At 57.9% G+C, this 9525-nt stretch overlaps 2 protein-coding genes across 2 annotated transcripts in view; one reads left to right on the top strand and one right to left on the bottom strand.

Annotated features, from left to right (window-relative positions):
* Positions 1-1363: 1363 nt before the first annotated feature.
* On the bottom strand, positions 1364-4200 carry VTN (vitronectin). Its single transcript, XM_004706932.2, has 8 exons — positions 4076-4200; positions 3858-3977; positions 3374-3748; positions 3146-3285; positions 2765-2921; positions 2483-2635; positions 1703-2041; positions 1364-1547 (listed from the first exon to the last, which is right to left on the bottom strand). The coding sequence occupies exons 1-8, from the start codon at positions 4155-4157 to the stop codon at positions 1435-1437; spliced, it is 1479 nt and encodes a 492-aa protein (XP_004706989.2). The 5' UTR covers positions 4158-4200; the 3' UTR covers positions 1364-1434.
* A 2651-nt stretch (positions 4201-6851) lies between these two features.
* SARM1 (sterile alpha and TIR motif containing 1) overlaps positions 6852-9525 on the top strand; it is a 19247-nt gene continuing 16573 nt past the window's right edge. The window contains exon 1 of the mRNA XM_030888090.2: positions 6852-7656. Within this exon, the coding sequence (XP_030743950.1) occupies positions 7187-7656 (470 nt within the window). The 5' untranslated portion in view covers positions 6852-7186. The remainder of the gene's footprint in view (positions 7657-9525) is intronic.

The following is a 9525-nucleotide window of genomic DNA, read 5'->3' as shown; positions in this document are numbered from 1 at the left end:
CCCCCCCCCCATTGGGTTATCCGTGGGGCTGGCTGAGGAGTAGGCGACTCCGAGCCCAGGTTGTATACTGCTCCACGTAGCTGGTCCCACCTCCAGGGCCTGGGTTTTACAGCTAGATGGGGTGGACCAGGGGCAGGGTTGAGGTTTATAGGGGTAGGGCAAAGGTTTTGTGGCCTCTACTCTGGACTTCAGGAGCCCTAGTGACGTAGTAGTTATACATTGGGCTGCTACCCACAGGGTCAGTAGTTCAAAACCACCAGCCTCTCTGAGGGAGAAGGACGAGGCTTTGTATTCCAGTCTGGGAAACCCACAGGAGCAGCGCTCCGCTGTGCTACAGGGTCACTGTGGGTGACAGCCACTGGACAGGAGGTGGGCAGGGGGCACTGTTCAGTGTCAGAAGGCAGCTAGCTGGTCCCAGGCTTGAGCTTCGAACTCTGGAAATCCATGTTCAGAATCCCGTACTTCATGAATAGCACCCCAAGGCTCTTTCTGGAAAGCTGACGGATGTCTAGCACTCTCCCGACCCCCTCACCCCCTGCAGCCTTTGTGCCACATCTTTGTCCTGCGTGCCTTCAGGGGTCAACGGAGCCCCAGCCCACGACAGAGGACTGGACAGAATAGGGGCCAGTGGGCTGGGGGCAGATGTGGCCGCAATAGCACTCAACCTTGCTTTAGAGCCGTGGATGCATCTAAGCCTTTCTCCCTGACGCTCAAAAGCCCAAACGGAGCCTCCTGGAGAGGCCTGCACAGGTGCAGCGCAGGCTTCTGCCATAGACGCTATGGCATGTCCTTCCGCGGTCCCCCGAGAAATCCCCGGGAAGCATTTATTCGAAGAGAAGGGGTGCGTTGAGTTTCATTGCCTGCCTGTCCCCCCTTTCCTTTAACCTCACTGCCTCCCACCCAAGACTCAAGACCTCAAAGAATGAAGGGGTGGGTTTGCCGGAGCATAGTGGTTCCCAAGAGCTCAGGCATCTGAGTTACCCGGTTATCAAGCGCAAAATGGGCAGAACAGCCAAGTCAGAACCCTGCCGCCTCCTGCCCCTTCTCCTCCAAACCCATAGTCCACGCCCCCAGGTCCAAGCACACCCAGGACTGCCAGTGAAGGCATGAACCCCCGATCCCCATCATTCCATCATTGGGGCTCAAGGCCCTGATGCTTAACTGCTGGTGAGGCTGGTGGGGGCTGCTTAGATAGGAGGAGGGCCTGCTCTCAGGGGGGTCATGAACTGGCCTGAGCCAACTTTTTTTACCAAGCCTTTGGTGGCAGCCCTTCTTTACCAGCCCTATTGCCCAAGCCCATGGTGGCAGCCCCGCTTCCCCTCCCTTAGTGTACTGTCTATTCCAGTCAGGACAGCCACCTGAGACCAGGATCAAGGGACCTTTATTGAATGGGAGGAGAGCTCCTGGAGGGCCCAGCTGTATGGGAGCAGGCTCCTACTTCTGGCCGGGCACTGGGCAGCCCAGCCAGTACTGGGCGATGGAGCGTGGGTAGGGAGGGGTCACGGTGTCCACTCGCTTCGTGCGCAGGTTGACTCGGTAGTACTTAGCTGGAAGAGAGGTCGGGGAGGGGCATGTGAGGAATAGTGGCCACGAGCCCCAGGTCCTGCCCAATCCACCCCCTCCACCTGTGCCCCAAGGGCCTGGCTCTCTGGGGTCACCGCCCTGGGGCTAGACCGGTTACAGGGGTGGCAGGGGCTCCCACCTCTCGAGAAGAAGTAGACGCTCTGAATGGGCTCGCAGCTTGCAGGCACCAGCCAATCCATGTCGTAGTCATAGTAGGTGCTCAGGCCGCTCTCCTCGCTGGAGTACCAGGACAGCCAGGTGGAGCGGGACCGCCGGCGGGCCTTCTGGCTCCGGCTGCGACCACCCCGAGAGCGAGAGCGGTAGCGTTTGCGGCTGCGACCGGAGGACTTGCGCTTTTTGATCCAGGAAGAGCGAGGTGTGGAGCCGGAGATGTAGATGCGGCCAGCCATGGCGGCGTCCACCTGCCCGGGCACACCGGGCCAGTCCTGGCCAATAGACCTGGGCTCGCTGGCACCACCTGTGGCAGGGAAGGGGTTCCCGTGAGCTGGGCATTGCCCAAGGACACACAGCCAGCTAGTGGCAGAGCGCAGCTCCCAGAGACCCCAGCCCCTCTGCGTGCTTGCCCTGCTCATTCCCTTGGGTGTTTCCTCCCGCCCCCACCCCCAGGCCTTCCTAGCCCCCTCAGCCAGAGGCCTTCTGGCCGCTGTCAGTGTCCATGGCAGTGCTAGGCAAAGGTCAAGGTCTGGGGACCAGCCTGAACCAAGTCACGGCGCGGTCGGAAAGGTCAATAGAAGCAAAGTCCGGGCTGAAAAAAACAGCTCAGGATCGATTGATCAATCGATAGCTCCACAACTAGAGCCCCTCAGCCCAACCCTCCCCTTGCCCCAGACTCAGAGGCCCCCAGTCCCCTCCAGGGCAGGGTAGCGGGGTGAGAGGAAGACTTGCCCTTCCTCCTTACCAAAGGTGCCACCCCAGAAGTCTCGCTTAAAGACGTCAAGCCAGCCATCACGCTGCATCAGGGCAAAGTGCTCGAACACGGCTGAGGGCAAGCTGTCTTCACACTCCTTGTGGCTGGGCTGCTGCTGGAACTCGTACTCCCAGTACTGCTTGCCTGGGGAGCCGGGCAGCTGCCATCAGGAGGACACCACCCAACCCGAGGCCTGTCCCGGGGGAAGCACAGACGTGGTGTCCCGGAGCCTGCTCCATGGGCTGATCAGTCCCCCACCCGGCCCCCCAGTACCCTTGAAGAAGTAGACCCGCTCCCGGCTGCTGTAGCTATGGGCAGGGAGGGCAAAGACTGCATCTAGGTTGTCCGGAATGCCCGTGAAGCCATCAGAGATGTTTCGGGGATAGTTGGGGTCCAGGACGCCGTCCTCGAAGCGCCAGTACTGGCTACCCTAAGCGACAGGGTGGGTGGAGAAAGGTGAGAAGGGCACCGCACAGAGCCCCCAGCCCCAAGGCAGGTATCCCCGTGCCAGGCTTGTTAACCGGGACCCGGAGCCTCTAGCTGCTCTATCTCACAGAGGCCTCACCCTGGGTCCCGCTGGCCTTCCTGGCCACCGCAGCTCTAAAGCCTTTGCTCCAAACCCTGTACCCTGCGGCACAGCCCCTGGCCTGGCACCTTGAAGAAATAGGTCTTCCCCTGACAGTTGATTCGCGTGAAGGCGGCATCAATGGGACCCTCGATGCCCCAGACGTCTCGGATGAGCTTGGGGTACCCAGGCCTCACTGCCTTCTCGTCCAACTCATAGCAGTACTGCCCTGGAGTCGTCAGAAAAGCTCAGTGAGGGAGGAGACCTTCCCAGGGCACTTCCCCCTCTCCCCCGCCAAGGCCTGCCCTTGGAATCACCTCGGAAGGCAAAGATGGACCCATTCTTGAGGTCAGTAAAGGCATCAAAAGGCATCTCGTTGCACAATTCCTCCTCTGCGGGGAACTCAGAGATCTCTGGGTCCCTGGTCACAGGCTCTAGAGTCCCCTCCTTAGGCCCTAGGTTCCCACTCTCTGGCTGTGGAGTAGCCTCTTGGAGCACTGAGGTCACTTTCTCAGGTTCAGCGCCCAGAAGAGGGGTCATCTCCGTGTGCCTGAGCAGGTCGGAGTTCTGGGTGGGGATCTCTGATGGCGTGTGGGAGTCGTTGTGGTCTTTGGCGACCACCGAGTGGTCGCCATAGATTTGAAATTCAATATAGTCATCCTCCGGCAGAGTGAACACGTCCCCCCGAGTGACTGCAGACAGAGAGGGGACAGGAGTCTGCAGCTGCAGGGGGCACCCAGGCCCACCCCCTGCTCGCACCCTTGATCCCCCCACCCCACCTCCCCATGGCTGTGCACGCACCTTGGGGTTTGCATTCGGCCACGTAGTCGGGGCAGCAGCTCTGGTAGTATGAGCAGAGCTCATCACACTGACACTTCTGGTTCTTGTTGAAACCCTCCGTGCAGCGGCCCTTGCAGGACTCTGGGGGGTGGGGGGAGGAGGTGCCAGATGTCCAGATCAAGCCCAGCTTACCTTGCCCACCCACACTGGCCCAGATGGCTACCCACATCCCTCGGCACCTTGGTCGGCCAGAACCGCCCAGGTCAGCAGGGCCAGCATCAGAAGGAGTTTGTGGGGAGCCATGGCAGGGCCTCCGGCCATGGGCCTGGTGAGCTGGTCTCTGAGCTCCCTGAAGTCCCAGCTGTGCTGCTGGAGGAAGGGAGGAAGGGAGAGGAGGAGACTGGGAGGGAGGGCCTGACAGAGGAGGAGCTGCCCTCTCTGTGGTCTGTTTGCTCTGTAAAGGGTCACATTCCAGAAGCCTGGGCCAGGAGAACTGGGAAATGAGGTCTCTGCCAGTGTCAGGAGGGTCTGGAGGGCAGAAAGAAGCACTGCTGTATGCCTTACTGCCTGTGTGATTGCACTCAAATCACTTGACCTCCCCAAGCTCTGTGTGTGTGGTTTTCCCCCCCAGTAAAATGGGACTCATCATAATTGCTTCGTGGGGTGTTGGGAGGTAGCACGAGCCAGAGAGACAAATGCCCAGTGCCAGCCTTGTTGTGAGGTGCCATCGAGTGGGCGCTGACCTGTAGTGGCCCTATCCACAACAGAACACACACTTGCAGGGCCCTGCACCTCCCTCACGGTCGGAGGCATTAGCCCTACATTTACACGCCATAAATGGTTATTGATCCATGATTGGTTTGATCAGGCGCAGCCCTGGATGGGTGGCTAATGACTCTGTTATATATTTAGTGCAGTTGAAAGAGTGGGAGGAGAAAGTTAGCACTCTAAGGAATTTCTTTTTTTAATCACGAAAGCACCGAGTTTCATTTCTTGGTTCTCCTCTCAGATGCATTGATTTTCCAAGCTGGTTTTCACAGCACAGGGCACTAGGTGAATATTAACCCAGCACACTGGATTTCTTTCTGAGTCTTCCCTGATGGTACATTCACGGACGGTGGCTGTTCTTGTGCCCAACCCTCGTTCCCCTGGATGTGAAGAGTGGGGGCCCCTAATTCAGCACACCTTTAGATTTTCAGATAGGCCCTATGCCCAGAAAATGCCCACTGTTTGCTTTCGTGAGTCATTTCAGGGAGGTGGGGGTCTCACAGGCCTACTCAGATCCAACTCTTGGCTAGAGCAAGGGTCCGCAAACTTTTGAGATGGAAGAGCCAATCCTGTCCCTCACAACCATTTAAAAATTATAAACATATTTTTACAAACAAATGAAGCACATTTGAAAACAAACAAATGATATCACCATGATCTGAATAACTTTTAAAAGTGTATACATGAAACCATGACCATTTTATTTTCATTTTCAACCTTGCTTTAGAATCGCATGTGCATGTGGAAAGAGCCACATTTGGTTCCCAAGTTCCAGTTCGCCAACCCCTGGAGCTTCCAGCTGACTTGTTCCATACTGTAGTGAGAGGCGTGCACTGTGGGGGGCACTTTCTTTGTGGACTGTCACTTCCGCTGTACAACGGGAGCATTAACCCTGTCCCATAGAAAGGTTATGAATCTTAAATGATGGGGGGGGGGAGCATAAAGGGGGCTTGAGCATTGTATAGAGCCAGGATTCTGACTGTGCTAACCACTAGTAAGGTGCACTGGCGGTATAGTGATTAACCCTGGGCTGCTAAACTACAAGGTCAGCAGTTTGAAACCACCGGCCTCTCCGAGGGAGAAAGACAGGACTTTTTACTCCTGTCAAAAGCCACAGACTCAGAAACTCACAGGGGGCAGTTCTACCCTGTCCACAGGCTCACTATGGGTCAGCACTGGCCTGATGGCAGTGAGTTGAGCTCCTCGGTGGCCCAAATGGTTGCGTGCTGGAGGACTAACTAACTAAAAGGTTGGTGAGTCAAATTCACCTACAAGTGCCTTGGGGGAAAGGCCTGGCAACCTTTGCCGGAAAGGTTGCAGGCTGGAAAACTCTGTGGCACACAGCTCTGTTCTGAAACACATGGGGGTCTCCACGAGTCGGATCCACTCCAGGCACCCGGCTTGGTTCTGGTACCACTGGAAAGGGGAGAGGAACCTGATGGCATGTTGTGGTTGCCACCCACCTAAAGGTTGTTGATCTGCACCCACCCAGCATCTCCACAGAAGAAAGGCCTGGGAAACTACTTCCCAGAGAACCCAACCCCGGGGGTGACTCCGGTGTTACAGAGTGGAACTGCTCAGCAGGGTTTTCTTGGCTGTCCCGGTGGCACAGTGGCTAAAACAAGAAGAAGAAAACTTTCCCTGAGACTGTTCCAACTCATAGCTACCCTACAGGACAGGGTAGAACTGCCCCTGTGGGTTTCTGAGACAGTGGTTGAAGTACTAAGCAATAGGTCACTTGCCCCACAGTGAGGCATGGGGGTCAGCTTCTAAAAAGATGCACCGCCTTGGAAAGGCTACGGGGACGCTATGGGTCATAATCCGATGGACGGCAATGGGCTTCGACAGGAGCAGCCCGCCAGCCCTTTCTCCTGTGGCCCCACGAGGTAGGCTTGAACTTCTAAGTTAGCAGCTGATTGCAAAACAAAACCACCCACGGAGCGGTTCTATTCCGTAACACACACGGGGCATGAGTCGGGGTCGTCCCAGGGCAGCTAAGGAATACCAAGGGCAGAAGCACAGTCAGGGAGCCAGGTTTCAACTTCTGGGAAAACGTGGGGCAGTCCTCTGGCGCTCACCCTCTGGGCCCTGCGCCCGGCAGGGAAGAGGCGTGGCCAGCGTCTGGGCGTGGCCGGTCAGGCGGAGAAGGAGGAGCCCTGCGAGCCAAGGGGTGGGGCTTCGGCCGAGGTCCGCGGCGGCTGCGGGGCGGCGCTCTGCAGAGCAACTCCGAGCCCGCTGCAGCGCAGGCCGAGCCCCAGCTGCGCTGCTTTGTTTCTGGCCACAGCTTCTCGGGCCCACCGGCGTCTGGGTGCTACCCTCGCTCCCTCCTCCCGCCCACCCCCTGCATCTGGGTCCCCACCCCCTTCCCCAGCCGCTCTGCCGGGATCCTGCGCTCCTCCTCCCCCAAACACCAGGCTTTGCCGTGAACCCTTCACTCCATCCCTTGCTCCGGAATCGCCCACCGTCTTCCTCTCGGCCTGCTCCTCGGGGTCTCCCCTCCCCTCCGCTGCCCGCGCTCTCGGGGGTCGCCCCGTCCGACCCCGCCCCGCCAGACCGGGAATGTCCCCCGCCGCCCCGCGCCTATGGTGCTGACGCTGCTCTTCTCCGCCTACAAGCTCTGCCGCTTCTTCGCCATGTCAGACCCACGGCCCGGAGCCGAGCGGCTGGCGGTGCCGGGAGCGGCTGGGGGCGGCGGCTCGGGCCCGTGGTGGACGGCAGGGGGCCGCGGGCCCCGCGAGGTGTCGCCCGGGGTGGGCGCCGAGGTGCAGAGCGCCCTGGAGCGCGCGCTGCCCGAACTGCAGCAGGCGCTGTCCGCGCTGAAGCAGGCGGGCGGCGTGCGGGCCGTGGGCGCCGGCCTGGCCGAGGTCTTCCAGCTGGTGGAGGAGGCCTGGCTGCTGCCGGCCGTGGGCCGCGAGGTGGCCCAGGGACTGTGCGACGCCATCCGCCTGGACGGCGGCCTCGATCTGCTGCTGAAGCTGCTGCAGGCGTCCGAGGTGGAGACGCGTGTGCAGGCCGCTCGAGTTCTGGAGCAGATTCTGGTGGCTGAGAACCGGTGAGGGCGCCGCGTTGAGGGGACAGTGCCGAGGGGTGTTGGACGGGGTGGGGTGTGGGGTGGGAGTGGTCAGGGCCGTCGAGGAGCTAGGTCGGCGCTGTACTTCACTGCTACGCCTTACCTTGCTGCAAGCCCCTGCATGTTAGACGTTAGCATGCCCATTTCACAGATGGGAAAACTGAGGCTCGGAAATTTAACTCGGCATCACAGAGTGAACTAATGGTGCGGCCAGGGCTAGTGAGCTAAGGGCCTGGGTCTGGAAGAAGGAGGCAGGAGTAGGCCCTACGTGTCCCAAGTCCTATGGGTGGAGATGGCATTGCGTTACTAATACACGGGCATGTACTAATGCCTCTAAACCCACCACTCTCCCCTACCGGGGCCCGGGGGACATGGGATGCCTTCTCTGCCCATACCCTGCACACCCTGGGAGGGGACGGGGACAATGCTCCGGTGGGTGTCCTCTTCCCCTACCGGTCTGCTGAAATGAGTACTGGCATAAGGGCCTCTTACATCACCCCCATTCCACCGCTTGCTTTTTCCTTCTGGTTCACATTAGGGAGCAGACATGATCTCATTCTGTGGCTGCTGATAGGAAGGAAGCAGACGGCTTTCTGTGGGGATGAGTGGGTGAGGGAAGAGGAAACTGAGGCACGAGCTAGTCTCAACAAAACAGAGTATATGTTTCCTCCCCTTCCCTACCTATTGCCACGGGACAGCACTAAACTGGAGTCAGCTCTGACTCATGACCTCTCGGTGTATTCCAAGTAGAACTACACTCCATGGAGTTTTTGGCGACTAGTTTTTCAGAAGTAGATCACCAGGCCTTTCTTCCAAGGTTCCTCTACGTGGACACCAACTTCCACCTTGCCAGCTAGCACCTCCCTCTGCCCCCCCGCCAGTAACGTGGGGTCAAACTAAGGTCTGGTGGTCACTCCCTTGCCTGCCTCTTGGGATCAACCCTGGAGTATAAAATCCCTGAGGACTCACTGGCCCTCCCTCTGATGCCAGGGCGGACCAGACCGCCGCACTCCAGTCTCACACTGAACTCTCCGGTCCTGGTGGTGCTTTGGATTGTTAAGCCCAAGGTCAGCAGTTCAAACTCACCAGCCACTCCATGGGAGAATGGTGAGGTTTTCTCCTCCCATAAAGATGTACAGTCTTGGAAACCCGGTAGATAAGGCCGCGAATCCACTCATGGCAGTGAGTCTTGTCTGAGTCAGGTTAGAAGGTTCTGGAAGAGGTACTTGCAGCTCGCGGTGCCCTCATGCTGTGTGATGAGATGGCAGTGGGGTAAGGGCACAATTCCTCACTGTTTTTAAAATGAAAACAACACAAGTTCAATTATACACCAATGGAACGATTTAGGTTGAGAGGTCAAGTTAGGAATCTACTAGTCCTTAGCCTCCCACTTAGCAATGATGCTGTGAATTTAGAGGGCGAGCAAGTGGAGTGGGTGCTTACTGGGTGTGGTGGGATCCAGATCCCGTGGAGGCAGGGTTATAACCAGATCATCTGAGTAGTAGGTGCAGCTGCACCTCAAAACAAAAGAGCTACAGGATGCAAACAGAATTGATGGTTTTCAAAGTAGTAAAAGAAAAACAACCCGTTTCTAGTTCAGGATTATTAAGCAGTCCCCTTACCACAACGGGAATTAGACAGGCTTTCTACTCCGGTAAAGAGTTACCGTCTCAGAAACCTACAGGGCCAGTTAGACCTTGTCTTACAGGGTCGCCATGGTCAGCATTGACTCGAGGGCAGTAAGTTCAGTTCAACCACAACGTGCTAGTACGGCACTATTTCAGCACCACGGACAGAGGACAATCCTAGGCGGGATTGAATGGCTGCGCCTTTTTGCACCTTCATAGGAAG

This window comes from Echinops telfairi, unplaced genomic scaffold, assembly GCF_000313985.2.
Source record: "Echinops telfairi isolate 266 unplaced genomic scaffold, ASM31398v2 ScPeMD7_7458;HRSCAF=8496, whole genome shotgun sequence".
Lineage (NCBI taxonomy): Eukaryota > Metazoa > Chordata > Mammalia > Afrosoricida > Tenrecidae > Echinops > Echinops telfairi.
The sequence above is the reverse complement of the archived record's forward strand: the minus strand, read 5'-3'. Positions and strand labels throughout refer to the sequence as shown.